The 15,446-nt window shown below is 42.5% G+C and overlaps 1 protein-coding gene across 2 annotated transcripts; it reads left to right on the plus strand.

Moving 5' to 3' along the window:
* Window positions 1–602: 602 nt before the first annotated feature.
* MRPL23 (mitochondrial ribosomal protein L23) lies at window positions 603–11,706 on the plus strand. 2 transcript variants are annotated; one of them, XM_027458708.3, is made up of 6 exons: window positions 603–758; window positions 843–965; window positions 1,283–1,393; window positions 1,658–1,740; window positions 3,559–3,632; window positions 11,320–11,706. In XM_027458708.3, the coding sequence occupies exons 1-6, from the start codon at window positions 700–702 to the stop codon at window positions 11,482–11,484; spliced, it is 615 nt and encodes a 204-aa protein (XP_027314509.1). In that variant the 5' UTR covers window positions 603–699; the 3' UTR covers window positions 11,485–11,706. The 2 variants fall into 2 exon arrangements, with proteins under 2 accessions (XP_027314509.1, XP_027314510.1); XM_027458709.3 differs by lacking the exon at window positions 1,283–1,393.
* The last annotated feature ends 3,740 nt before the right edge of the window (window positions 11,707–15,446 follow it).

The following is a 15,446-nucleotide window of genomic DNA, read 5'->3' on the forward strand; positions in this document are numbered from 1 at the left end:
GTTAATTCAAATATTACACTAAAATGTTTATTGAAACACTTAACCTACATATAGTATTAAAATCCAATAGTGAAGCCTGAATTACTCGGTTATTTTGATGTAGATGTCAAATGGGTCCATGGACACGAAATGGCTGCCACCAAACTCAGGCCGTGGGCTCTTGGTTGCATGGGGCCTGCTGTTCACTTTGCTGACCTTAGAAGCTCCTGGTTGGAAAGAAGCCTACTGCAGGCTTCCCATCAGGCTTCCTACCAAACTTCTGGCCTTTCCTGGTGCCAGTTTACACACTCTGGTTCACCAGTCAATGAGGAAAAGACAATCCTGGTGGCGTCCCACCCCACGGCGTGAAGTCAAGGTGGCAGGACGGCAGTCAGGCACTCAGAGATGGCTTCCACAGCTCTTCCAGAGCTGCCACCCTGTGCCCCCGATACGTCCTGTCCCTTGCACCCCTGGCTTGTCTTTGGGGCTGCGCTTCACGAACTCCCTCAGCGACGCCATTTCGCAGCCACGTTTCCCCACCCCTGCCCCATGCCTAGCGCACCCCAAGCACCGCATCCCCTCTGTGGCGAGGGCGAGACCCCGCTGCCTCCTCCAAGGGCGAATGAGGTGGTGACCACCACCCAAAAAAAATCAAAAACACACAAAAAACACCCTCGTCACCCCTCCGCTCCAGCAGAGGGCGAGAGCGGGAGCCCCTCCATGGCGGCGGCGCTTCCGGGCCGTGCCGCGGCCATGGCGGCGGGCGGCAGGCGGGCTGTGTGAGCGGGGCAGGGCGGTCGGGGAGGGCCGGGGCTGGGCTCGGTGCCGCCGGCCGGTGTTTTACGGGCGTCCTCTCCTCGCAGGTACCCGCTGTTCCAGCTGGGCGGCCCCCAGCTGCGGATCTTCCGCCCCAACTTCTTCATGCTGGCGGTGCGGCCCGGCGTGCCGCAGCCCGAGGACACGGTGCAGTTCCGCGTCTCCATGGAGTGAGTGCACGGGGAGGGCGGCCGCGGGGTGCCCAGGGGTCCCCGCCGCTTCTGGAGCATCCCCCTGCGCCCAAAGCACCCCCCCCCCCCCGAGGCTGAAGGAAGGGTTTTGTGCACCAGGGAGGGCTTTCAGGGCGCTGGGCTAAGCAGGAGCTGTGCTTGGTTCCTCTCGGGGTGCTGGGAGGCTCTGGCTGCCCCGAGGTGGGGTGAGGAGGAAGGGAGAGGTGGTGGAGGTGTCCATGAGGAGAAGAGGTGGTGTCCAGGTGCTAGTTTTGCAGGACTCCTTCGTCCTGGCTGTTCTGCTTCTACACGTAAAGGCCCACATGGCTGCAGCAGGCCCCAAGAACATTGGAAGTCACGTTCAGAAGCTTAGAAAGGACTCTCAGCGCGGGCAGTCAGAAAGCCCACCCTGGCTCCCAGTACAGCAGGTATCTCGTGTTTTGACTGCTGAGGTGCCAGAGAATAAAATATTCAGCATTATTTCAATTTATGGGCTATGAATTGCTGTAACAGTGAATGTTCCATGTTGGGTTTATACATCAGTGCAGTGAAGCTACCTTGGTTGAAAGGGGAAGACATATTTATTCCAGACTACTAACCTGCCTTTAAATACTGTGGCTCTGTTCCGAATTTAGTTAAATATTTCTACTTTTCCTTCTTTCTTTCTCCATAATTTTTTTTTTGTTGCCTAGAATGACAAAAGTGGATATCAAGAATTACCTTGAAAAAATATATAATGTGCCAGTAGCTGCTGTGAGGACCAGAATACAGTATGGTAAGTGCAGTTGAGTAATTCAGAGGGATAAATGCAGTTTACCTTTTCAGCCAGAAGAGGCTTTTCATGTCAAAAGTTCTAGTAGCCTTCTACAAACTATGTTGCTGGTGGCAACTTCCAGCTCAGTTCTTTTTATTATTGTTACTTAAAACAAATATGTACCACTTCATATGTAGTGCTTCATATTTGAATACTTTTATTAGGTTACAACATAAGTTTATTTTTAAAAATAAAAAAATGAATTTAAAAAGTCTTAAAATCTTGACCTGTATCTAACCCATGCCAAATACCTTTGTAGTTGCTACCATTTCTCCTTGAAGACCAGTGGATGTCACACTTCAAAAGGAACTACTTCATGTATTTTAATAAAATTAGCAATTAAACTTATTTTTTAAGTCTAGGAAATAAGTTAAGATTACCTAGCATGCACAGAGAGGAGGTGTTACGGTCTAACTAAAGTCGAAATATGTAGAGAGAAAAAAGTATTCAATTAGACAAGTACAAAATATCAGAAACGCATCTTTACAAACTTTTGGTTTTTCATAACCTGTAGGTACCACATTTCTACTACAGACTCATATGCTTCCACTTAACTGTATTTCTTCCTTGTACTACCATTGCTCAAAAAACCTCATCACCACCACAAAGAACCATTAAAAAGTCATTCTTAATTGAAATTATGTTGAACTCAGACTTGGAACAGAGGGACCCATCTCTGATTGAACTAGGCTAGAATTCTACAAAGTCACATTTATGTGTGAATGCTTCCCTTCCCAGAGTTTCTCTGACTGTATTTTGGATGTAGTGCAAAGTCAGGAATGTATTTTTACGTCATGTATGTTTTTGATCACCAGGCAGTGCATTAATCAAATGGAGAGTGACTTGTTTGTTGGGACATCTTTGGTTGGATTCCTCTTTTTCATGCATTAATTCTAGCAAAGGAATTGATCGATGTGTTTATAATGGTGAGAGTAGGGACAAATTCAAAAGGGCATAAGAAAAAAGCTGTCATAGTGAAAAATGGAGAATGAAAGAAAAAGCTTCAAGAGAAGGTTGTAAAAGTCAGAGCATCTAAAATAAGGAAAACATCATCTGCAATGTGTCTATGTAAAAATAAAATTAAATGAAATCCTAAGAGCAAACATGTTATTTCAAACAGCACTGAAAAATGACTGCTTTTGTCCATAAAACTGTCCAGTCCCTCAGTACTTAATGGAAGTGGTGGTAGAATGTCAGGAATAAAAGAGGAAAGGGGCTTAGAACGTCTCATAATTCAACAGCTTTAATGTTTGCCTAACATGCAAGGAGTAAATTGAACTTCCCACTCAGCTGTGCTCAGCATACTTTCAGGAAGTGAAGGTGCTTTGATTTTTTGGGGTATAGAGTGTAATTTTCTGATGTGTAACGTGTAGAGCCTGCTCATTAGCCGGGTAGTAAAAATTGACAAGTTTGAAGCTGCTTCATGGTCATTCCCTGCTTGTCTTTCTGAAGCAGTTAATGTTAGCAGGACAGTTTATTTCTCCCGCCCCCCTACTCAGAAGACTTGCCTCCTTGCTTCTTGCAAAATTTGTGACTGGGAAGGCACAACAGCTGTCAGCAACCCACGTCTGGTGATGCCTCCTCTCCTTACATGTCAGCAGTTTACCAACTTCAGTACGTTTTAGTAATTTTGATACTGCTGTGTGGTATCTATGTTGGTACTGAAGAAGTAACCATCTTAATAAATCAAAACTGGTGCCCCCCCCCCCCCACCTTGGCCTTGCTTTGGGGTACTTGGAATTCCTGTAAAGTTAAAAACGGGACTGTTCATTTCTGCAGGTGCGAACAACAAGAGGAACCACAAGAATCAGAGAGTGAAGACGCCAGATTACAAGGTTGCCTATGTACAACTGGTGAGTTAATATGGATGCTTGCAGGAAAAGAAGGGGCTCTTTTGTCAGCCAAGCTACAAGTAATGCTTGGTGAATTGTCCAATTAGCTGACTGTTTCTTCCACTCCTCTAATGAAGGCATTTTCTTTAATATGTTCCAGAACATATAAAGGCATTCACTAATTTAAATGACTTAGTTTGAAAAACAAATTTAAACAAACTGTTTATTTTCTAGTACCATTTGTGTCCAAGGCCTGTATGTAAGTTAGGGCCTGGTGTCATATGCCGCTGCTTTGTCAGCGACTTTCATGCTGACCCTGTACTCTCTGTGCTGGAAGGTTCATGGCTTGTGTGGTTGATTGCTGGAATGTCCAGTAAGTGAAAGAATATATTGTAAAGATGGGGAACTTTTTATTAAAGCTCTTTGGATCTCCAAGAAGACTTAAGGCGTATTCCCTGGAGAGCTTTTAGTCATGTCTAACAAGTGTGCTTTGTGGCTAAACTGGGTTCTGAAATGTATATTGGTTGCCCAGTGGAAAAGGTGCTTCATGTTCTTACAAGTTTTTCATAACAGGGGCACATTATAGTTCTGTCTTCTCTTGGGCTTACCTGTCTACAAGTAAGAAAGAAATGCCACCAGTGATAGAAAAGCCCTTCACGTACCAAAATTACTTTAAAGGAATGCTATTTATGGTTGTAAAACCAAAAGTTCAAAGTTGCTGTTGGCAACACAAACTCAATATTACTCTGTCCTGGGACAAGGAGTCAGTGTGGGGGAACATTGCGTGATCTTATAGCATAAAGATTGTGTAAGAATTTGTAAGGACTTGGGGTCAAATTAAAGATGCGTAGATTGGGAGATCTGATTTTTTTTTTTTTTTTTTAATTTTTGATTTTAAATGAGCTTAGAAAAATTTTCTCTAAGCCCTTTCTAGGGAAGGGAGTGGAAAGAAAAATGAGGACTCTGTTTTTGTAGACAACCCTTATCTTTAAAAGAACAGTATAAAATACAGTGTTAATAGGAAGTAACGGTTTTATATTTAGATGAGGACTAAGCTTGATTCACTGTGCTGAAGTTAAAGCTGGTGTCATCTTCACCAGGATTTACGCTATGATAGTAAAATTCACATGCCTTTTTCAAGGAACAGGCCCTGTTTCGGTAGACAAATTCTCCCTATAGCCTAAAGGCTATTACCTGTGCAGGGATTTTGTCTGTGAAAGTTCAGGTATGACTGATTTATTAAGAACACAGCTGAAGAATTGAATGTCAGGAGTGATTTTGTATTGTACAAGTTGCTTTCTCTGTGTATTATTCCTTAGTAGGTAATTGCAGGCACTTTACATTGCCATAGCCTCTTGCTGGTGATGGCATTGCTTTTGGAGGCTTGTTCCCCAAGATTGAAGCAGACATGCATCTCTACTGAACCTTGGTCAGTTCTCAACTTCTATTTTCCTACATTTAATGCAGTCTTGTTTCTGTGTCTGCTGAGTTGTGAAGGGAAGCAGTCCGCAACCCACGGTTAAATTCAGTGGAAAGCCAAATGCTGCTACTCTATGGAGGAAGCCACTCATTTAAGGCAGTGCCTTTGAATGTTTATTTCAGATCAAGCTTCTGAACCTAGAATAGTTGCCATCACCTTGTGGGTAACTGCAGTGGAATGGAGAATGCACAAAGCCCTGTGGTACTGTGGCTGAAAAGTGTTTCTGGTACCTGAGAGAGCAGGTGTCTTTTACTGTGTTGTCCTATCCAATGACATCATCCTCAGTTTTTAAAGAATGCCACGTTTTCATCTCTCCCATGAATTAGGTTAGGGGACTGCATTTTAGTTTTTGTTGTACAGCATCCGAAGTGAGGGAATTCTGACCATTTATCTAGATTTCATCAGTGCAACTTGGTCTGCCTGTTTTCTTTTCACATTGTCCTGTCCTCTTTGCTCTCTTTTCTCTTACTGTTGCTGTCTGTGAGCTCTAACATTTAGGTTTGTCTTTTTTTTTTTCCCCTCTTTTGTTCTTTGCTTTTCTTTGGTAGTTCTGGTGTCTCAGACAATGAGCTCCCAGTTCTGTGTTCACACCAGCTTTGAACAGTGAGTGAGGCCAGAAACCCAGTGTCATTTCTGAAACTGAAGGTTTTCCCTTCATTCATGGTGTGATTCAGGCCAAAACAGGCCCCATGCAGTCCATTGTTAATATCTGCCTAATTTAGGAAAGTTTGGTAACCACTGTAAAACCCATTTTTTCATTAGAATTATTTTGCATCTGCCGTGAGTCAGAGTAGCAGGGCTTTCCCACCATTTTTACCAGCTGTGTTTTCCCTCATTAATCCAGTTTCAAGTTAAAACTGCTTATGACTGGAAAAATAAGTATGTGTTTTTGGAAGGTTTTGGGTTGATCTTCCTGTTGCCCACTAGGTGGAAGTATTGCTCTTCCCAGTGTGACTTGGAAGCAGTCCTGGTGTGGTTTACCTGAATGAAATTGAGTATATTTCTTATGACTAGTTATGCTTGCCTGCTTCATAAAACATCATCATATGTGTCCCAGCACAACATACATATCTATTAACTAACCACAAGTGTCTCAAAGGTGGAGGGTACATGAAGTCATAGCCGATACACCCTTAGGTGTCAGATTAGTGCCTCAGCTGCTCCATATGTAAGAATTGTTGTCCTTTCCTTTCCAAATACTATTTCTTGGAGATTCAGAGCTGTTTACTTTATTCTCAGGCTGTAACTGGACAAATACATGACCGGTCCAAGCATAATATTTTCACACTAAAAAAATACCTCAAATCATGGAAGGCTGTGGATCAACAATATCTTGCCATTCCAGAGCCTGCCTGACTTTTTTCCCCTTCTGGAATGTGGTGAGAAAGGTTTAAGTTTAAGGCTTATCAAATGCTACTTTTTAATGCTATTTGATTTTTTAATTAAAAGTATGTATCTTTTCCAAGTAGCTAAAATGAAAGTAAGTAAGCAGCCTTTCTCTTTACTCGAATAGAATTGTAATTATCCTAATATTACTAAAAGGAAAAAAAAAAAAGCCAGTGGGAAACTTTACAGTTGCATCAACATCAGGAAAATTAAAAAAAACAACATCCCCTCCTCCTCCTTCACTGTTCTCACTCTGTAGCTCAACAGGTGTTAGCACCCGTGGGAGCTCAACTGTAGACAAGCCTCTGGAATCCAGACCTATTTTTAATTAAACCTGTTTTGAGAAATCTAATGGAGATGGCTGTAAAAAGGAGTCTGACCTTGTCAACATTAGGACTAACACCTATTTAGCTGCATGAATGATGGCACCGGTGGGAACATTTTTGCAAATGTTTTCTCCTCAAACCCTGCCTAGTGTGTCCTGTATGTTCATATTAATTAACCCATTTGCACATCAGATGTGACAGCAGTTTTCATTTGACATGTAATGAATTCAGAGGAAACTTGGATGCCCTGTGTGCTGTGTCATTCCTGCGTGGGTTCTGCAGTTGCTTTCAGTGTTGTTCTGCCATACGTTTTAACATCAGATGTTACCAAGTGCAATAGGAGGAGAATTGTTGAAATGCACTGGATTATTAAACTGAGCTGCATTTGCTGCTACTGCTGGACTGAATCCCGTGCTGTTGGGAGTCCAACATTTTTTTAGTTAACGATACTATAAACATCACTTTTCTCCTAATTCTGAAGGACAGTAGTAAGTGCTTCAATTATCTAAATAATCAGAAGACCTCACAGTTGTTTACATGATCAGTGTTTGCTGCGTCATTCCTACACAATAATATCTGTGCTGACCTTCCATTCCTAAACTTTTCAGAGGACGCAAAGGTCAGAAAGTACAAGTGAGTTTGTGCTGGATAATCCTCCTAGCAATTTTCTGACATGAGGCTCAGCAGTGGAAAGGCTAACACTTGACTTCATAGGCCTAATTGTGGTCACTTAACCTCCCATTAAAATGAATGGAGGCAATTTGTACCACTTCATGTTGTAACTCCTTCTGCAAACTCAGAGAAACAAGGTGTGTTTTCAACCTTTATAACCAAAAAGACTTGACATCTAAGATGAAAATATGTTTGGTGCTTAGGTCTCTTGTTATCTTGAAGGATTTTAGTATTTAATAAAGGAATCCTCTTAAGACCATGTATATAAATCAGTTTTACATTTGGGTACGGCTGAAAAGAGGATTAGATTTGTGCAGGAGTAGAAGTTTAATGGCTCCCATTTCTGCAATCTAAACACTGGACCACACATCTCACTTATACATAACCTTAGAATTTGTAGAAAGAAGGGAGGTCTCTGGGAAAGCCCTAAATTTAGAATACCAACATGTAAAATCATCACAATGACTTTATTTTTAGGTGCTTTAATAATGCTTCTATGACTTCATTGCTCCATTTATTTATTTATCTTTCTTTGTCTAACATTATAAGAGCTCATTTAGATATTAGAGGATGTGGAGGGAGAGCTTATCCTGACAGACTCCAGAGGTATCACCTCATGTTGCTGTACTGCTGGTAAAACAATTTTTTCACCATTCAATTCCAAGACAGACTAAATTATCTGAGTAAAATAGCTTTTTTTTTTTTTTTTTTTTTCTCCCAGTGTTTGTCTTTTTTACGGTGCTTTCTTTTAGCACAACTGTCAGAAAGGAGGCTGCTCTCATCTCCACTTTTCTCTGTGCTTCTGACTAAGGTAACTGTGCTGGCAGAAGTTCTAAACAAAGACCTAATCCTAGCTTTTTCAGAGGCCATTTCAGTTTATGAATTTCAATAAATCAGTGATGAAAGGGGAGACTGGTTAAACAGCTTGCAAAAGGTAAAACATTGAATAAATGTAAGGGTTAGGAATAAGAATGCAAAATTTTGCTTCCTAGTTAAATATGCCAGTAGTTCATGCTCTAGCAGTTTGGAAACCAAGTAAAACACCCACACTGATGAACGAAGTAGAAATTCAGTTGTTTGCTTTATTTTGGTTAGGATTTCATTTGAAGGAGGCATTTAACTTAGCTGGCAGATGGTTGCTGTCGGGAAGGGAAAACTTACAAAGAAAAAAGTCTACTTTAAGCAGGACTGCATAAGGGAGTGATATCCCCCTATTCCTTTGGTAGGCATTGTTTTGAGAAGGTGGCATATGAGCTAAACAACTGGTAGCCTCTGGCATCATGCTGAAGATGCACCGAATGTAAATATGCCTGGATAGACTCTCAGCCTTTTATGTAAGTCGATGCCTTTTGGTATTTTTGAAATTTTGAAATACCCAAGATGAAAACTAGCTACTGAGCATGCACAACAGCTATTTTTCATACAGCTTTCATCACTCCAGAGTCTTACAGTGCAGTGTTACTGCATAGTATTGTTACTTAAGATTTATCAACCTTCAGTTCTCAGGGTGTAATGTCTTGGCTGTTTTGAATCGTGTCTGGCTGCCAGCCAAAATCAGAATTTCTTCACAAAACAAGAGCTGGAAAGAGCCAACTTGTCTGTACTGATTTTGATTTATTAAAAGACTCCAGATACAGATTGACATTTTCAGCTCAATATTTGACTTTCACCAGCCTTGAAATGGGAACTGTGAGCACTTTGATAAACAGCTGAAAGGTTTGTCTGGTTTCACTATAGTTTCTGTGCATATCCTTTTTATTTTTTTTCCTCTTTTAAAAATAATAACTGTTTTGCAATGCTTAGTGAATTAACCATGAACGTTGTTAGTATGCTTTAGGGACAGCTTTCCTTCACTCTCCAATAAGAGCAGTGCTTTGGTGCTGGAAGCATACCAGAATGGAAGTGCTGCATAACAAGAACAGCCCCTTACTACACTGTTACCAACATAAATAGTTCTCAGATTTTCAGTGTAGGTGGTATGCCTACCATGTTAGCCTGAATTGTTTTCCAACGTGTTTCACTAAAATGGCTTCCTCTCCAGGATGGATGAGTCCTTAGAATCGGCCTCCTCTGTCCTATGGGTGCCACAGGGCTGAGCATCCTGCCTGCAGTGCAATTAAAATGCAGTAATTTTTTGTAACGTAAACAAATTCTTTTCCAAATGCTTGAGTGTGCCAAACTCTTGGGCAGCCCTTTGCCTCAAGGGTGCTTGCTGCTGATCCTACTACAGGAAGAGCATCAGTAGGCTACGGCTTTGGGATTGTTCAAGGCCATTGATAAGGCCTATTGCTGTGCCTCAAAATGGAGCTATGCTTCACTTGTCATAGGACAGCTATTATAAGCGTACCTGGTGGTAGTTTACAGGTACAAAAGAGTTGAAACCCCCAAGTGTACGGTGTGGAAAGGAAAACCATGATTTGTTCCACTTGATCTTATCCAGGCTAGAATCTAGGAAAGCGCAATGTACACAGCAGCTCCCTTGTTGTTTTTGTAGTATGGTCAGGCTCTTAGGAAACCCCCAAGAAGTATGCACTACAAAAACAACCGGAGCATTGCTGGGTATGAGTTGATATTTCCTAGATTCTAGTCTGGATAAGCTCAACTGGGATAAGTCATGGTTTTTCTTTCCAAAGTGTATGCTTGAGGTTTAAATTCTTTCACACCTGTAAATGACCCTGTTGAGTGTATATGGCTAAATGGAACATAGCACACATTCAGCTGGGTTAGGGACATGGTGGCAGGGTTTTTTTTTTAATTTAATTATGTCAGATTTCTTATCTCAAAATGCAGTATAGGTAGCCGTGTTGTGGAAGGCTTATTTTATCTCTTTTGCGGAACCATTTTGTAACTGGGCCTCTGGTTCAGTTATTTTTATTGCACGAATAGAAAGAGTGGCTGACCTGAAAAAACTGTGTTCATCTGAAGCAATTGCATGCTTTTGTTGAGATTTCTATATGTAGTATTCTGCCAGAGAAGTTAATGTATGATAAGATTTGTAACTATTCCGGAGAATAATTTTAAGAGTTATGAGCTATCAGTTATGAGTTTTATTATGTGGAGTCCCATATGGAATGCAAAGGAATGGAAGGGTGATACTGTTGAGTTTAATGAAGTTGTGCTTAGTGCAAACACCACTAAAAAGTAAGTAGATAATGTTAATGGGATAGAACATTTCCACAGAATAATGGTTTCCTGCTGTTAGATAAAAACCAGAGACCAAGCAAATGTTTATTTTCCAAGTGGGAGACATAGATCTGATGATGATGTTACACTAAAATGACTTGTCTGTTAGGCAGAATGACTGATGCAGATGTAATCACTTTAATCTCATCAGTGATGTATTAGACAGATTGTTCCCACTGTAATTATTTTACACTGCAGACTTTATTCCTGTTGATAAGAGACCTCTGATATCTGTTACTTTGTATTCCCACATTACACCCCATAGTAACAGCTGCTAGGTCTGTTCTTTCTGATCCTTAGACAAGATTTAAACAGCTATAGCTGCGACTCATACCCAAAGTATTAATATAATGAATGCTTGCCCTGCCTGTATTTCCTCCGTTGGTATGACTTTAACAAAATTACTTACTTTGCTCGTCTTGCTTTTACGGTGTGGCTCCTACAACATCTCTGAGGTGGTTTAGTATCTTGAAGATGTGTCCATCTCCCGACCATTCATTCTGTAAAGAAAGATGCAAGTGTCTTAATTTGCACACAGAAGAGAAGAGGCTGAAAGTTAGCTTGTGGAGGAGGGATATATGTGTATCTTGGGGAGAGCAGTGGAAAGAGATCTTGGGAGTGCCTCTTAAGGCACCATTTTGACCATTTGTTTTCTTTTTAGGGCAAAGGACAAACCTTTCAGTTTCCCAACCTGTTTCCAGAGAAAGAACAAGACGAAGAAGCTCAATCTTTTGATGACTTCAGGAAGAAATACCTAGAGAAAGAGCAGAAGATCCAGAAGGGTGACCCCAGACGAGGTGGAGTTCCTGATTGGTTTGGACTTTGATGCCAACCAGTTTGATGAAAAAGCCAGCTGCCTTTTTGTAGGCTCAGAGGAATTTTGGTCAGCAGAACTTGAACTCTCTTCTTCTTGTAATGACCAAGGGTTTATTCTTGAGCAGCCCTTGCTAGAGTGTCTTTTTTCCTGGCTATTTATGCACGACTACAACAAAATGGCCCTAAAGAAATAAAAAGGTAAAATAAATCTGCATCAGATCTTCTCTGTGAACTTGTGGACCATTTCTGAAATGTGGAATTGCTTCTTGTTTCTGAATGAGAGTGTCACTGTGCTTACCTTGTTCCTGCTGCTACAGGTCATTTGAGTGGAAGTAGGAGGCGTTTCATTTCTCAAGTTAAGTGTGGTTGGCAGGATAAGACAGCTGGAGGTGGAGAAGAAAACTTGTAGGTTATTAGACTGTAGGCTCTGGATGTAGGGCTCCCTTATTATCAGTTATGGTGTCTTTTACTATCCTGTGCATTGCCTTTCTTCCAAAGTGACCCCCTTTCCTGGGGATGCGTATGTAGCCTGATTTTACTCCTGTGTTAATGGCCGTGTGGCATTTTGGGGCAGGTTTTATTGGATAGGCTTGTGGCTGGGCATGTGTGTGATCCCCAGAAGCTTCAGGGAATGGACAGACGCAGTGCAGTCTCTGCTGGCTGTTGTGCAATGCAGGTAGTTGCCTTCTGTGACCGCTCTGCCCCAGGAACGTTTCAGGGCACAGTTGTGCTAGTATTCCTTCCCCTGCCCACAGCTACCTTGCAGTGCTGGCAAGAGTCCTGTGTAGACACAGTTGTATTGGCATAAAAACGCTTCTGCAAGTGTAGACTGCTTTGTGCTCCGGACTAGTAAAAAGACTCTTTTTACTTCTTCTGGTGCAACTCCCTTTACTTCCAAGTTGCTGATGCCAGGGCAGTGGTAGAACTTTTCTAGGCCTTCAGGGCTGCCACGTTTAGGTTTTTTGTTTCTTGGCTCTGCAGCTGTTTTTCCTTGCTCTGATGAGGATATTTCCTCTTTGCCTTTGTCAAGGAACGTGCTCTGCCAGTGTGTCAGAAACAGTCGGGGGGGAAGGAGGGCTAGGAAGGACTTTGCTGTGGATAGAAGGAAGGATGCGTTTCTGCGGGCCATTGGCCGCAGTGCCAGCATGTGCAGGGTTAAACACCCAGCTAAAGTTTCCCTTGCTTCTGAATGCTGCCACTCAGAGCAATTGGCAGGGCAGTGAATGAGCCCTCGCCTTGCCTTGAATACTTCTACCGGGTGCTCTCCATTATTGTTCTGTGTCTGAACTTCTTGTTTGGACAGCTAGCAAGATGTTTACAAGGAAACAGCTGTTCCCCAGAGAGGCAATCCAAGTAGGATTTTACGCACCCCCTTCTGTTCATTAGTCGCCTCTTTCCCCCTGCTACTTCCCCTCTGCGCGACAGTCCATCTCCTTCTGCGGTTTGTTGCTTACAGATTCAGTGATTCTCCCACCCTCCTCTTTGTCCAGCTTCCAGGGGGGATCTGCACGATGGTCTGTGTAAGTTAGCTGGTGCTTAGAGAGATGCTCTCAGAGAGGAGGGAGATAAGGGAGGATTTGCTACTCCTAGCCTGCCAGCAGTTACAATAGTAGATGTGGAAAAATACTGAGTTCTCTGAAAACAGCCCGGGTGTTTGGCATATCTGCAAAGCCAACACTTCCAGAGTTTTGTAGCGACATGTAAAACTCCAGGTTAAATCAGGAGCTGACCTGCAGTTTTAAAGCAGGAGGACTGAACTTGTCTAGATAAAAGGGTTTCTCTCCTGCGGTACACAGTTCTCCCCGCAGCCCTCCTTCCTTTATTTGTGTTTTGGTTTTGTTTTTTAATGGGGTTGTTTTTCGAACTCTCACCTCCGTTTAGAATAATGGGGCTGGGGCTTTGCCTCTATGGTATAATATAGAGTTTGCTATTTTTTCATCACTTTCCTTTGTGGTCGCTTCCAATATAGGTAACTCCATCTTCACCATGGTGATGATAAAATGAAAAGAGTTCATCTAATGCTGCCATGTATCTTCCTAGCTGGCTGGTCAGCCTTAAGCAAGCAAACAGTCAGGTATGTGATAGTTCTGGATGAGTGAGGCTGTGCTCCATGTGGTAGGTGTAACAGCAAATAATATATTAACCATCAGCCTCTCTGCCTTCCCTGTTGTGGTCCTCAGGAGAGGTTGGAGTCTCCAGCTCCTGTACTAGCATTGAGAATCCAAGCTGAGAGGAGTTTATTTGCAGTACCAAATATGTGCTAGGCTGAGTGAATATCAAAAGTCACAGGGCAGGTCTACATGCTTTGCTGCTCTGAGTTCTTCATGGGTGATTAATTTTTAGCTCACGTTCAAAACAGGTTTCTGACTGGAGTGACAGAAAAGGACAGAAACAGAGAGATGAGTATACCCGTAACTATATGAAGTTGCTGCAACCCAATTCTGGCAGATATTCAAGCTACTTGAGAGAGAACTTTTGTTACCAGCTACCTCTAAGCTAGTATACCTGTGAAATTAAGGTAAGGTTTAAAAAAAGAAAATTCAAAGCCCTATTTGCTTTGATGCTCCATATTTCCATGGAAGCAGGATTATGAAGATGCCAACTCCTTCCAGTCCCTTGTTGGCCAGTATTTTAGAGGAAGTGCCAGTTCTTAATATAACATGGTGCTTCACTGGTCCTATCCCCCAGTTATACACTACCAGTTGTACAGGTAGGTTAGAAGATAATGCAAGCGGTGCTTGAATATGAAGTCAAGGTTTGTGCCACGTATCAGAGAAGCGCAGCAGATGAGTGATGAAGCGAGGAGAACAAGGGATCACGTTCTGTAGCTGCGTTGACTGAATCATGCTCGTTCCAGCACATCCCGATGTTTTGAGTGATGCAAGGGTTCGGCAGATCCTGTGAGTAGCCCTGTTTTCAGAGGTGTCGAGCTGTCCTTGGCAATGTCCACAGCCATACCTGCGGGCTGGGGGTTCACATAGACGTATGAGTAACTTCTCCAAGGACCAAAGTAATGACTTGGTTGAAGAGGCTGATGCTCGCTGTGATGCAGGAGAAGCCACGTCCTGCACTTGGCGTGCACGGCCCCGCAGCTGCTGGCTGTGGTGACGTGCAGGGGAGGTGCTGAGCGCAGTTTTGTTCCCCTCTGTACGTGTGCAACCCCCTAAGAGAGCAGTGTACTGGAACAGTCAGCGGATGCGCACTTGTCTGCGTAGGCCACTCCAGTGGAGAAAGGCACCCAGCTACGATCAGGGTTGTCTCAGCAATGCCAGTATGCTTCAGAGGGAACGTGCAGTTACTTTTTTGTTTGCTTGTATTTATTATTTTTTAAAATCAAACTGAAATGAGTTGCAAAGACAGTGACTTCATAGACTGGTTTTATTGATATTACAGTTTTGAAATGAGTTTTCCTTTGTAGCTCCTGCTCAGGTCCTGCTGATAGGTTCCTTGTGGATCATGTTAAGAATATGTGGGTGTGTACAGGTGACAAAATTCCTGTGTCTTCTAACCTCTTGTCACCTGAGCCTTACCACATGACCTCAGAGAGCACAAATTGTTTATTTTCACAGCTAACTTGAAGTAGGAAGACACATAGTGCAGCTCAGCCGGTAAGTCGCAAAGTTCCATTTTTTGTGTGTAAGCCACCCCATGTCAGATATGAAATATATCCTGCAGTTCAGTCTTATGCATCGTTCCCCCTTTGGTAGGCTACTGGGTGGCTAAGAGAAGAGAAAAGGCTAAATAAAATAAATGATGGAGAAAAAGTAAGTGCAACCTTGTGGTGTATTCCAGGGAAGGTGTATTGTAATCTACTTAGCAAATATTCCTGCTCTGTATAATGGAAAGCCACATCCCTGAGAGGGTAAATGGCTCTCTTTTGAGGGTGAATATGGCTAAGAATGGATAATTCAGAGCTTCAGATACCTGCTTCCATGCTGGGACTCCCTAAGTATGGCTCTGCTGACAGAAAGG

The sequence above is a fragment of the Anas platyrhynchos genome, chromosome 5 (genome assembly GCF_047663525.1).
Source record: "Anas platyrhynchos isolate ZD024472 breed Pekin duck chromosome 5, IASCAAS_PekinDuck_T2T, whole genome shotgun sequence".
Classification (NCBI taxonomy): domain Eukaryota; kingdom Metazoa; phylum Chordata; class Aves; order Anseriformes; family Anatidae; genus Anas; species Anas platyrhynchos.

Bases quoted from the DNA above. Each gene is read 5' to 3' on its own strand.
- MRPL23 (XM_027458708.3), top strand. From the start codon at position 700: ATGGCGGCGGCGCTTCCGGGCCGTGCCGCGGCCATGGCGGCGGGCGGC. The intron at 1,394-1,657 runs GTATCTCGTGTT...TTTGTTGCCTAG, and splicing joins CCTGGCTCCCAGTACAGCAG to AATGACAAAAGTGGATATCA. The intron at 3,633-11,319 runs GTGAGTTAATAT...TTTTCTTTTTAG, and splicing joins AGGTTGCCTATGTACAACTG to GGCAAAGGACAAACCTTTCA.